Source organism: Maylandia zebra, linkage group LG22, assembly GCF_041146795.1.
Source record: "Maylandia zebra isolate NMK-2024a linkage group LG22, Mzebra_GT3a, whole genome shotgun sequence".
Taxonomy (NCBI): Eukaryota; Metazoa; Chordata; class Actinopteri; order Cichliformes; family Cichlidae; genus Maylandia; species Maylandia zebra.
Window position 1 is genome coordinate 28581038 of NC_135187.1, and position 14629 is coordinate 28595666.

Sequence of the window (14629 nt, forward strand, 5' to 3'; positions counted from 1 at the left end):
TGGACCTGGAAAATAGCGTCGCGCTCCCACAATACATTGCGGCGTGACGTCAACTCCAAAGCCCTGTTAGCATTTCTATTCAGTCTACAGCTTGTATAAAATGTTTTTCTATCTATAAGTTATCTTTAATTTTTTAATTTATACACCTTTAATAAAGTCTGTAATATAGTCTGTTTGAAATGTGATGTTAACAAATTTATTGCAATCAGCATTGTTGTGATACTTAGGTTAAATTCTATTTAATGACATATTTAACACCAAGTTAGTTGCTAGTAAAAGGATAAACACTCAGAGCTGATACTAGTCTCTTCTGGTTGTTAAGTTCACTAATGTTAATTATTGATATAAGCAAAAGACAATTTGTTGCTAGATGCAGTAACATTATTCATTAATGTATTATTATATATAATTATTGTCTGCTCCACTCTCCCTTTTTCTTCTTCCTTTTTTCACTCTGATCATAACTGGTCTTTTCATTAAGTGGCTCTTTTTGTTTTCATTTGGTTTGGTTAACCAGAATGATGCACACCACTTACAACAATCCTGCTGTCATTGCAAACTACACTACCTGGGTACTTCAAGAAGGTGTCTGTCTTGCTTGCTGGCTAGCAGAGTCTACGAACATGACCATCTGCCATTACAAAAAGCCTGTCAAAGAACCTCCCCTTACATACTCCTAATCCTCCTAAAGGCACACAGATGTGTATAAAATATTTCCAAGTCTTCCCTTAGTGGACACACTTGTAAGAAGTACATCCTGTGGCTGGGTGAGCAGGTGTTGATGGTACAATTTATAAACTATAATTTTTCTTTAAGACTGGGGTTGTTAGTGCTGAGAGGGAATAACTCAGAAGTCAGTAATGATGCCATTTAATTTATGTTGGACACAAAGATGAGTCCTCTACACTGGTGCTCACATCATGTTTGTAATTGTTACTTTCTTGTCCTTGACAGAGTTATGTTTAGTTTGCTTTAGGGGCATGGATTTTTTTTCACTGTGATGCGCTCTTACATTTATAGAGAAGAAAGAAGTCACCCAGAGTCTGGAGAACTACACCTCCAAGTGTCCTGGTGGAATGGAGATTATCACCCTTCCTGATGGCTTGAAGCTACCTCCAGTGCCCTTCACAAAGCTCCCTATTGTTCGGTAAGGTGGCAGTCTAGTTAATGTTACTCCAGCGTGGCTCGATTTCTTTCTTTAAAAAAGAAAAAAAGAAAAAAAAAGTAAGATGTTGCCTCTCCAGTGCACATTTTGTCACAACAAAATAAGTGAAATGGATCCACATTGGTTTATGCTTTCTGTCTGGAGAGACTGCTGTCCCTGAAGTTAAACGGACTTTTTGTTATACTTTGATCAAGTGATCCCTTCACTTTATGGTTTGATGGTCAGACGCTTGAGAGATGAGTTACAATGTTTTAAATTAATGTTAATTATTGCCACACTGCTTGCAATAAAATTAGATTAGTTTAGCCTTTGTCTCCCCTGACAGAAATTTGTCTTGGACAAATGAGTGGGACATCGCACATAAAATAGCATAACATTAAATTCACACACACACACTCATAATTTTGTCATTGAAAAGTTTAACTGATAATTGATGATTTACCACATACTCTTCAAATATGCGCTTCAAGGGGAGACGAATGGCGCAGACCAATTGTCTTTCCGGTCATTTAATCAAATTTTGAATTGTCCTATAAATTAGTAACATAATGCTTTTATCCACATCATAAGCCCTAAGCTTTCTTTAAAAAAAGTTATTCAAGCACTGACTGATTCGTTAACAAGCATACTTCATATGGTGTAACTGACAGTCATTGAAGTGAAGGAAACTTTGGCGAATGTCTAAATACTTAACTGTTGTCACTTCAATTTTTTCTCCACTAATTCAAAGCAGACGGTGAGCTCCTGTAGGTATCAGATTGAAGCTAATTTCATTGGTTTTAGTTTCTGCACCACCACTGCACAGTCCCTTTCCTTATTTTATTTTTTTATTGTTTTTATAAATAACTTAAGATTCAGATATTTCTGATTCCTGCAATTGTTTGTGTATAATGTAAGGAGTGGAGTACACACTTTCTTCAAGTTCCTGTACTTTTTTTGTTTTGCTGAACTTGTAACTTTTAACAACGAATAGTACCATAATTCTCTCTAACAGTGTGCTCTAATAAATATGAATGTTCATCACAAACACTTTGAAATACCATATATGACATAAGCAGTTGTAAATAACTTTATTTAAAAGGTTGCCTAGATATTGGGCGACGCGTTGAGGGTGTTGAAAGCATTATATAAATGCAATCTATTATTATTATTATTATTATTATTATTGTTATATTGCTGCCATGTCAAATGATCATTAAGGAACTTTAAACCTTGAATACTTGTGGAAAAATACGGTAACCCATGCCACTGTTTCTTCGTCGATAGATCTGTGAAGCTCCTTAATCTGCCCGTCAGTCTGCGGCCCCATAAAGTGAAAGGCCTGCTGGGACAGAATATATCCAATGCTAGCCCTTTCATCTACTCACCAATCATCATGCACAACAGAGGAGAGGAGCGTTGTAAGAAAATAGGTAAGTCCAATTAGGATTTTAGTGAAGATGCCACCGTGTTGGGTCATAGTTGAAGTGTCCAAACCTGGTTTCAAAAGCGAGTCAATCCACATAGACTCCCATAGATGTTTCCAGTCTGGTACAAAAGCTGTGAAATGGTGGGGACTGGTAACCCTCAAAGTGAGGGGCACGGCTGTTTTGATTGGCAGTTATGCTGACATAAGCTGCTGTCGCTGTTTGTGGTGCCTTTTGGAACATTTGAATGGAATTATCAGACAAATAATCTAGCTTTTAAGTCTTAGTCAGTTCCTGATCCAAAATCTTCTTCTGTTCCCAAAATCAAAACTGTGGCATCACTGAGAGTTAAAAATGGCCTTAATTCTTTCATCTGGAATAAAATGATCAGTGAGTCTGCTCTTTCAGATGTTGTAATAAAGTTTAACATCCGGGGATCCATGAACAACAGGAGTTATGAAGTTTAATGGAGTTAGAAGTCAGCCCTCCTTGCTTTCTTTGCAGCCATTGGATAAATATCAGACGTTGCAGAAACTGAAAATGTCTGTAGTGTTGATGTTTAGAAATCAGAGCTATTAAAAAGGTGCCCGAGGAACAGACATCTTGTCCTATAGTCCCCATATAAAGTGGGACACCTGGTCAGTCTAGTCACAAATGGCTCGTTTCAGTCCTGAATGCCACCTGCACTGTAAGATTTGATCACCTGCCTCCTAACTTTGCCACATGAAGCTTCCTGTTGTTTGGATTGTTTGAAGTTTCATTTACAAAAATGTTACCAAAGGGGGAAAACAGGAATTTCACACTGCGGAGCTTCAAGTGCTGCTGTCGAAATTAGCAAACAAAAGCTAATTTAGGGGAGACAGTAGGCGTATTAGAGGATTACTTATTGTTCAAAGCATTTTCAAAACAATTAGAAAGATTAATTTTACAGCTCCTTATGGCATGAGAAAAGAGAGCTGTTGGACAAAGTTAACCATTCTAAACCAGTGCAGTCAGTGTAAAAGGCAGTAAGTTGTGGGTCAGCAGGTTACTGAGATAATAAATTAGGAAAATATTGGCTTTTTAATGTGACAATGCAAATGATAATTGTGATGCTGTCTCTGGATGACAGTCTGTATTGTTTAAGCTGAGACTGAGATCTTTCAACATGCTGCAGTGCTGTGTTGGCTAACTTTACATCAGTCTCCAAACTTAGCAGTTGTCTATTTCATTTGAGTTCTCCACACTTCTCGAAGGACATTCAGGATGTTGTGTGTTTTGTGACTTGAGAACACCACGATGCAGGATTTTCAAATTGATACCGTATGTATGTACCGTAAGTGTATGTAGTTAAAATGTCAGACGAGTTTAAATCTCCGTGGCCTTGACCTAAAGGTCAGAAGTCAGCTTGAGAAGAAGGTGATGTTGGATTTTGAAATTGACACTACAGGTGTTTGTACTAGGAGGCTGAGGGCTGCTGGCAATTGCAGGTATTTTTAGAAATTGTTACTTCAAATTACAAACTTGGCAAAACAAGACATCAACCTGTCTGGATTTTTGACATTTGATAATAGGAGGTTCATCTTAGAAGCTGAAAACACAAGTTGTCATATAAAACCACAGATCCTTTTCAAGGACAATGGCACATAGCAAAAGGATTAAATTCGATTAAATTCTCTCATTTACAGTGTCAAAAAAACTGCTTTAAAAATGTTTCTCATCTGGGGGAATTAATGACTATTAACACTTTTAAACAGGCCCAGAAACTAAGCTTTGGTCCAGTCTTTGGTTCTAATTTCATATGCTGACCATATATAATTTAGTATAAAAGATGAATGCTGCTGATTGTTAAATACAGTATTTCACAGTGGGGTGCAGTAACAGCCCCTAACATCTTATCTCTAAAATGTTTATTAAAAAAATATTCTAACGGGACATGAGAGACAGTTTAACAAACACTGGAATGTTTGACTTTTGTTTACTCAAGTAAAAGTGAAAATGTACAGGCTCTGAAATGCAGCTCTTTGAAGGACATTTCTACCATTTTTTTCTTTCAAAGCTAACTGAATCTTGTTGCTATATTAATATAGTACTAAAATAAATGAGAAAGCATGGGAATACATAGTGTTATTTTTTTAATTTTGCGTTAACACCTTAATAGAATCATGAGCAAAGTCGAGGGTTAAATTGAGATGGGGCAACAGGTGAGGCAACCCTAAAATCGGTTGTAGTGGCTTTGTGTGGGGAAAAGAATCACAATCCGGTCTTTAAGTGATGACGTGATAAACCCTGCTTCCGGGCCCAAACTACTCTGCGTTTAATAAGGCTGTTGTTATTTTTAACATGTTTTTATGATTTGCATCTTCTGTTTAGTCAGTGATCACTGCTGGCCTCTCTGTTTTTATTACCGCTAATCATTTTAAAACTCAGTTTTTAAAACCTTATGATGTAACTACAGCCCAGCCCATGCAGCAGTATATTAATGACTAACTTGACTGACCTTGTATTGTGGATGGATTATCTCAGTTGTTCTCCTGACTGAAGTTTGGTCCACTTACGGTATCCTGTCCCGCGATTCCATTTGTCCCTAACCATCGGGAACCGTCACGTTAACTTTTACAGAGTGGAAAAAAGTTAGCGTTCATCCTCCCTTCACTGTGTTTATGTTATGCTAACATAGCTGTGTCGCTAGCAATCACATAGCACATCATTTTAAACCAGCTAGCCCAACTTCAGTAAACCTACAAACGTCACTGCTGTTTACTTTCCTGTCTTCATTTATGTTGGAAGTGATAGCAGAGCTGTGCGTTTAAATTTTTCAGAGTCTCTCAGTCAGTACATGGCATATCATGTTTAGGTGGAATCTAGCGAGCTAACTTCTTGCTAACTTGTAACTCTGTTAAATTGAATAAATTCTGTTTTCATGGATGCCTGGATGTTAAACTCAATTGCTACACCTGGTAAAGCAGCAACGCTGATCATTTTATTAAAGATGAAAGAATTTAGACAGTTTTTCAACTCCCAGTAATGCTGCAGTGATCGTTTGACTTATGGACCTGCAGCGTAGTTTGGGCCCAGACATAGTTAATGACGTCAGACTTCAGGACCGGATATTTTCTGCTGTGAGCTCCAGCAGATTTTCTTTGTGGACAGGCTTTGATCAGCCAGCCTCTGTTGGTGATGCTGTTGCTTTGAATTAATTGTGTGAATAAACTGAAGTATCATTTCTGCTACACTTGACATAACCCAACTATGACCGTGAACACAAAGTCCTTTACTGTAAATTCCCCACAGTATGACAAGCTAACGTACTTATTCCATGCTAAAGTGGCCTGTATTTTCCTGCAACCTTTGTATAAGACAAAGTTAGTATACCACAGTTTGTTTTGCAGGACAACATTAAAGCAACACAACTTCACGTCATATACAGATCCAATATCTGATTTTAAAAAACGAGGACATTTAGTGACAGCTTTAAATTTCGAGTTTGTCAAATGCCACTGAGCAGCATTTACCTTAAAATTGAACCTTTCTTGTCTTTCCTACATCTTCCTCCACCTCTGGCTGAAGTTAGCTCACACTCTTCTCTCCCTGGGAAATGCAGGACACAAACATTTTGTTTGCTAATATTTTTTGGGCTGTTAAGAGATGTTGTATTTGACTTTACCTGCAAATTTAAAACAAAACAAACAAAAAAACATTACTCCCTTTATCCTCACTCCTCTTCTGTAACGCTGGTTAGATGCTAAAGTACCGTGACCAGAATTTATGGACATCTGCACCAAAAAAATGCTTTTTAGAGTAATTCTGGCCCAGCTTTGCCCCGAGTATAGTAGTATTAATGATGCATAAATTATGTTTTTTCTCTTTCATCTCTTTGTGCATGATAAGCTGATGATAGACACATCAATAGGATTGTGTCTTATGCATACTTGCCAACCTTGAGACCTCAGAATTAGGGAGACATTCAAAGGCGGGGGGTATACATATACAAACAACTTGAATTTTACAGTAATTATTTATTTAAAGTAAGTTAAATGTCACCGTTATAGCTGTCCCCCAATTATTTAATCTATTCTAATAACTTTAATCTCAGCCACAGCGATTTACTCAGGAGCTAATAAACTGAAAAACGTCAAACAATAACATTTTGAGGTTATCTAAGTGACTTATCATGTTTAACCTGAGTAGCGAAAGACCGCGGGGGTTTGAAAAGGATGTGCCGGGAGTTCGCTGTTCTCGTCGGCTCAGCTACATTTGAAGTTTACACACCCACGTTCTCGCCTGAAAATATGCTAAAAGTTTATTTTGCGACCCAGAAAGAGTAATAAGAGTAATATTAAAATGAAATAAAACTTTCCCTCAAGTAAATCTGTTTTGAAAATGTAATGAGTAAAAAGCACAAATGTGTTTAAAAATGTAGGGAGTTAAAGTAGAAAGTTGACAAAAATAAATACTTAAGAAAAGTACAGATGCCTAAAAACTCTACTTCAGTACAGTAATATGAAGTATTTGTACTTCATTATAAGCAGCTGAGGTGGGAAGTAAAAAGAGTTTTGAAAGAGATGAAGTCTTTGTAGATATGTGCTGAATATCAATGGTCACTTGAGGAGCTAAGACTGAAGCAACACAAATAAGATGGAAGCAATCCACTTTTTTTCCCCTGTTTTCTGAGGTGTATTTCACACTTAATTGGCTGGCTATAAGAGTATGCCTGTGAGCCAGACCTGAGGTTGTGTGGGACTTTCCAGACATTCATATTATAGATATCTTTCTTTTGACTAGCTTAATTTCCCAGGGTGCATGGCTGCAGTTTGCCTTCCATAAATCCCTTTTCCTGCCAGGGTCTGAGGTAGGATTTTCAAATACTGTAGTCTAGTCAAAGCTGCTGGTATCTCAGAGATACTTGTGTATGTTGCAGCAACGGGAAGACTGCTCTCACTCATAAATCATCATAACTTAGCAAATTATTGTGGTCAATGCTAAACATATCCAGTTAATGTTGGACCTGACAGGTACCCATTCCAGCCGTGCCGTTGTCCTGCGACCTGTTTGTCATTCGTATTTGTGCCATATGGATTCATGTCAAAATATGCTAGCAAGTCAGATTAAATTTAATCATAATATTGATTTGAAAAAAATGACCTAAATTTCCTCTGACATTAGCCCATTTGCAACATCATTGTCCATTATTACCTCCACCAAGGACTTAATGATTTATTGGTTGACTGATTGGTTGCTGACAAAAAGCCTTGTAACTTTAAAACTATGATTCCTAGTGTGGTGCATGTTGTCAGAATATAGAAAGTTCTCTAAAAACACTTGGATTTGATGTTTACCTCTGACCTCTCCTTTAAAGTCTACTTTAAAGTCAATAGACTAATAAAAAGGTCAAAATTATAATAATGCTACATGCTGTTTCTTACTGCTATTGTTTATATAACATTGAGGTATATAGAGGAATGCTATATGGGGATTCTAAATATGACATTATAGTTTGCATTGAAATTTAATGTCATAATTGACCTCTCACCTCATTTTTACATTTCACAACTGCCTTTCTTTCAACTTGACCTCAGAATTAAAGTATCATCAAGAGAACAGGCTGCCTAGTTAATTAGAAATATTCTGTAGTGTAATATTATATAATAAACTCAAGTTATTGAGTTTAGTGCTTCATGTTAAGTATTGTAAACATCATTTTCATAATGATGGCTTCATAATAGCCATTCAGTTGATGCTTATAGCTGTGCCACACAGTACAAGCATTACCAAAGCTTTTGAAACATTGGGTTATCATATAGCCCGACGGGCGGGGCTGAGATAGATTTTGGTCGCCCGACCGGAGATATCGCTAGCTCCGGGACGTCGGGCTAGCGATTTTGCGAGCCCTACTTGCAGCTTAAGTAACCATCAGAATGGTGTTGATAACTCACAAACCAGTAAATAAACAGAATTCATTGCTTTTAGAAATGGAAACCTATGAATTAAAGTTTATACTGTCAATATTTGCAAAATTGTAGTTTATCAAACTCGCTATCATTATGTTTGAAAATATAGAAGTGTGGTTGGAGCATCACTGGTCACTCAGAAGGTCAAGGGAAGAACAGGAAATCTGTGCCGCTTTGACGACCACAGGAATCAAATTTACAGCCTTTTTAGAGTCACTCTGGGCCCTTGTACACTTAAAGGTGTGTGTTACAAGCTCAACAAGAGGATCTGCTCTTCTGCTCTGTCCTGTTTCTTGTCTATTGGAATGTGTCAGTGCGTAGCTGTTGCCCATTTGTCATGGTTAGTGTGACTGATTGTCAGCCTCTTACAGGTTTTCTCCCCCTTTTACTGAGAGGTCATGGAAATTAGTTGAACCATTAGATCCAAGCAAATGCGTACAAGCTAGTTTTAGGCACAGATTGCTTACTGTTGGGGAATCACAGGTTTTAACAGCATACAAAAAGAAAACAAGTTCCTTTTGTAATCTGTCATCTAATCAAAAAAGTGATATACGTTTTGTGTGGCATTGTATACATCATCACTGCTTAGCTGAAAAATCCAGGACGTTTTTCTTTAATTAACTTCCTGTTTGGTAATGAAAGAAAAAGATGCAACAAACTGATTGAACAGCTGAAAACGTATATCAAGCAGGAATGGAAAAGTCTTGGTTGTTTGTTTGTTTTTTTTAAACAGTGATTGTTGCCTTTGGTCATGAATGGCGTCATAGTGTTATGGTGGATTTTACCATTAATTGCACCTGGGTTTTAATACCACTAAAATCTAATGTTTTTATGTCCATCTTTCTCTAGATTTCCAGTGGGTTCAAGGGGATGTTTGTGAAGTGCAGCTCATGGTCTACAACCCAATGCCTTATGAACTGCGTGTAGAAAACATGGTAGGTCGATTTATGACTCTTAACCTTAACAAGTGCACCATAATCATGGTAAATATCAAAGCACAGAAAGTAGTTGCTATAGTAATAAGTTCTTAATAACACTGGTTTTCAGTTATTCTTGTTTGCTTAGTTATCCTACCTTAAAATCTTTCTTTTTTCTGACAGTGAGTTTGGGAATGATTGCATTTGATTGTGAGAGCTCTTCTTCCTCCAGTGAGAGATCCATCTCGTGATGCTTGTATTGCTTTATTCACCATCCTTTCAGAGGTCGGCCGTTGCCTTTCCTTTTCTGTACTGAGAGGAAAAAATATTTTAAAGTGGACATGAAACACATATCATATATAAAGGCTAATTTACACTATAGAGCCATACTCTCTAAAACGTACACATATTTAACGCTGCCTGTGAAGCTGGATTTAAGAACTCAGTGCTCAAGGTTTTAACCAACCAGCACAGTCAACCTGCCAATTATTGTGTTTATTGGCTGGTTGATGCTAATAGTGCTTAAACTGATGTAAGTCTAACTTTAGGCACTTATTTCTTAAATGCAGCTTCACAGGCAGCGTTAAATATGTGTACATTTTAGAGAGCAACACACCATGATGTCTTTATACAGACGTCTAGTGTTTCATTTCTACTTTAAAAGAGACCATTTTAACCATTTTAATATTTAATAGTCAATGTATCTCCAGCTCATGCATAGATCTCTACGTCTTCAACATCCATTTCTAACTTACAAACGTTGTCACTCTTGCTTTTTTTTTTCATGCACACATGTTAAGCCACTTTATTAAGCCAAGGGGTGGAAAACATTTCCCAATAAATTGCTTTTCTTCCTGCTCATTGCTGTCTCTGTTTATGAATGCAGTGATGTGGGACCTCCTTGAAATGCAAAGCAATCCCAAGGCTCGATAAAAGGCCAGCAGGGGAAAGCCTTGCTTTATGCTGTTAGATAGCAGTGGCATACAGGAGTGTACACAATGCATTACATGTCAAAAGTGATGTTGCTTTAATTATTTGGAAAGTCGAGAACAAATTACCGTGAAAGTTTTGTGACAGAGCGTAAGCAGTGACAGTGGACTCCTAATTGCGGAGGCCATCTCAGAGCTGGTGCCAAACAGACTTGGACAAGTCTTGCTGGTTGATTTAGCCATGCTGCATCAACACATAATGGCACATGCTGTTACAGGAGACGCAGACAACCTGCAGTTTGGAACATCTGGTAACTCAAGGAATAGTCACAGTCCACTTGTCCCCAAATTTGCATTTCTATGTGTAACAAGCCAAATATTTGTCCGAGAAATATCATTTCTCTACACCGACTTTTAAGATATACCATACTGTTGACTTTCTGAAAAAAACTAAACTAAACTAAATCAGCATCTTTAAGTCTGTGTAGGCTTTTAATAATGACAGAAGGTGACTGGACTCTTCAAGCTATTTGAAGACATTTCACCTTTCATCCAAGAGGCTTCTTCAGTTCATTCTTTAAAAACTTTAAAGTTAGAGATCATTAACATTTGGTGGCTGAACTACAACATTTCTTGTTGCCCCCAGTTTTATATAATCTTTCACAGTAAATGCAAAGTTGTGTGCATTTGTAAAAAAAAAAAACATATGAAAAAAAAAAAAGATTATTTTGTCTTTCTGCTGATTCCAGGAGGAATCCATATTCAAATATCTGGAAAGACAGCATCACTCTGGAATATGAGAAAACATTATACACATTTATGTTATCATCCAACAGATGATTCTTAAACCCTCAAACCTCCTCAGTGAAGTATAATGATGGTATATCAAAGATAAACTGAAAGAACAAAGGAGGAAAAAAAAGTCACAGTTTCAGTCAGAATTTGTGGGTTAAATTGTGTGCTTAGAGTCAAACAAGCACAATAATTTTAATAGCATGAGTGTTTTTGTACACACTAAGTACTATGTATTGTGTTTGAACTGACCACTCAGTGTTCACTTTATGGTGTGCTATTGTGCGTTGGTTATTTTGTAGTGCTGTTTGAAATCTGAACTGTATATTTCATCCACTGTATACTGCAGTGCAATACCAAATCATCATGTGCCAAGAAGCCTAGTTGTTATTATATATTTATGTCATGAACCAAGCAGCCAGGAACAGACACAAATGTAATCTTTGAAAAAATGGGTTTTATTATACCCCAAAAATGACAAGATGATTGCAAAAATTCAAAATAACAAAAATAAACTTTTTAAGAACCAAGTGGTCCCATAAAAGAGGTTAACTTAACAGAACGCTACTCAAAAGTCACTTAACAAAAACATAACAAACTGACCTGCCCAAATGAGAAACAGCTCCAGTTATATAGCAAATGAACAAACCACTATATACACCAAAGGTGAAAACTAGAGAGATAACAGCTAACCATCATTCAAGAAGAACCCCATTCCCCCTACATGATCACAATAGATGGTTCAGTCCATTTTATTGGCTTCTGCATTTAAACCAGCTCCACCCTCAGCCTCCACTTTCAGCCAAACCAGGAAGGACTGGAGCAGAGATCAGGTAACTCAGAAAGAGCAGAAATATAATTAATATAACATATACCTATATAAAATAACAAACAATGCAAAGCAAAGTCTATGCCACCATTTGGACTATAGCCTAGTGCTGTCATGCATTACAGGTAAACTCAAAATATCAAATTAGTTAACTTATGATCACAGAAGCTTTAGAGCATAATGTAAACATAAGACAAAAAGATCAAATGAGTATTATCTAAGTATTTCAATTGTGTGGTTGCATGCAGCCATCACAATTTATATCGTGGTCCCTGTTAGTGGGTGGGATATATTCAAGTTAAACTAAAACTTTTGTCCTCAGAGGGTTGTGTTGAATGCAGAAAAAATGGGCAGTGGTCAGTGTCTGTCAAAAGTGGTCCAAGAAAGAAATAGAGGTAAACCAGACACAGATCATGGGCAGCAAATGCAAATGCACATGGGGAGCGAAGGCAGGCCCATGTACTCCGAGCCAACAGACGAGCTGCTGTAGCTTTAGCTAAGCAGCACACTATGAGACAAACTGCACATAAACAGTTTGTGTGTTTGGTTATGTTTGTTGAGCTCAGAAACTCTGCATTTGAAATTACCTGCCGCAAACTACTGTTGCATAATGATACCTGGCTAAATTCATTGTTTAACACTGTTTTCGGTTTATTTATAGAAGTGTCAAAAATGTCTTGTAAGTGCTTATTTTACTTTTTCAATAAATGGTTAAGCAGCTGTGTTGAGCCATTAGGTCTAACATGAAATATTAGGTAAACACAGTTGTTACTAATCATATTAATTAGGGTTCTGCATTAATGTGATTGGTAACACCTGTGTTTACCTACCCTATAATGTCAAAAACCTGTGCAAAGCCCAAGGGAAGAGGTTTAAGATGCTACTATGCCAGTATGTTGTAAGGTGAATTTGTCACACAGACAAGGTCAGATATGCCACCATCTCCTCCCCACCTATCAGTTCACAGATGGAGACTGAAGCTTTCACATCTCCATGGCAGCTGGGAACCTTAGGTGGTGTTGTAGAGTCACGCTGGTAGACAGACAGAATGACGTAAGCTGCCAAGAGCGCCCCTGTAACCCAGACAAAGTGACTGCCGGTACACTAGAACAACCATTTATCCACTGTACAAAACCAGCTCTCTGAAACACACAAACACACAGGGTCACTTTTCCTTCTTCTCTCATCAAGGTGACCCTTTAGTTTGGCAAGGCAGCCTCTCCTTCTGAGTCACCACACGACTTCAGCGCTAACACACAGCTTTGCTTTGTGCTTTATCGATTTTCCGTTAAAGTGGTGCTTTTTACTACAACCGCCAGCTTTTCATTTTCAGAGGGGTCACCATCAGATGCTTCTTTCATACTTTCAACAAACAAGTTGGGGTATCTGTTTGCTTTCTGTTAAAATGACTCTTTGATTTTTATTTCCTCTTTCATTTACTCAGGTCAGCCCAGATAGTTATAATAAATATGGACTAATCATTTTCTTCAGGAAAAAAAAAAGGAAATTTAATAGAAATGTCTGCTGTCTGGCTTTTGTTATAAAACGTTTGTTGTTGCCAAAGTAATCACAAATAATATTCATGCTATAGTGACATGAGACAAATCAAAGGGATAAGTGCATTCTGTTAGTAAAACTCAAACAGTGCTGCTCACTTTGCTTCACCTGGTTTCTTATTGTTAATGAAACAAGCTAATGAACCTTTTAAAGGCAGAAAACAGATCAGCTGTTTCGAGTAGCTTTTCACTGATGCTTCTGCTATTAAAAAAAGCTTGTAATGTCATGAAGTGAAAGCAGTAAGCGCTTAAATCACAGCGGTGGCACCTCAGAGCCTCAGCTCTTAGGCAGCCTTCTCTCTAGTGAGGTAGTGTCTGCTTTTAGGGATTGATGCAGTCATTACGTCACCTCAGTCTGCCTTGTTAAACAAGGCTGAGTGTACTGGGAATGTAAATAGTCACTCGAGGGGACATGATTAAGCATTTATAAGAAAATTTGAAAGCCACAGATTTACTGACTAGAATTGAAACTTAGAGGATTTTTTTCTTCCACTCCAGCCAAGTGGGCACAAGCTGGGATTTTTCCCTTCAGACTCCTACAGACAGTTAATTTCACATCCTGTTGTGATCACCACCAGGTAGTACAGGCTGCTGAGATTGCTAATAAGTGCCAAAAAGTTACGTGATTTGTTTGGCTTGTTTGCTAGCAAAATTATTCCAACAGAAATTTAATTTGATAAAAAAAATAGTAAAAGTGGGGAAACAAATTAAGGGTTCTTCACAATCACAAGATCTTTAAAAACATGTAAAATTGAAAATGAAATGGGAATAATTTGAAAGGATTTTCTTTGTTTTCAAGAAAACATCATGAACTAATTCAGATCAGACATGTTTTCCAATGCATTAAGGATAAAGACAGAATAATCTTCTAATCCTGACAGCAGTATTGTCGCCATCGAGACATTTGATCAAAGAAATTTGAGTCACAGATCCATTACTTCATAGTGTTACCAAATGAGATAAGAACTTATCCTAAACGTTGGCATATTACTGTGTTACACCAGCCAAAACTTAAAAAACATCTTAATGCAGTAGAATAAATAAAATATCACAAAACAAAATACCTTGGAAGGTTTTACAAAATGTTATAAAAAGTCTTGAGGTG

At 37.2% G+C, this 14629-nt stretch overlaps 1 protein-coding gene across 5 annotated transcripts in view; it reads left to right on the forward strand.

Moving 5' to 3' along the window:
- trappc9 (trafficking protein particle complex subunit 9) overlaps positions 1 to 14629 on the forward strand; it is a 231322-nt gene that overhangs the window by 40876 nt on the left and 175817 nt on the right. For all 5 annotated transcript variants that reach the window (XM_024798279.2, XM_024798280.2, XM_024798281.2 and 2 more), the window contains 3 exons: positions 1021 to 1147; positions 2432 to 2577; positions 9351 to 9436. In XM_024798279.2, coding sequence (XP_024654047.2) covers positions 1021 to 1147; positions 2432 to 2577; positions 9351 to 9436 — 359 coding nt within the window. The remainder of the gene's footprint in view (positions 1 to 1020; positions 1148 to 2431; positions 2578 to 9350; positions 9437 to 14629) is intronic.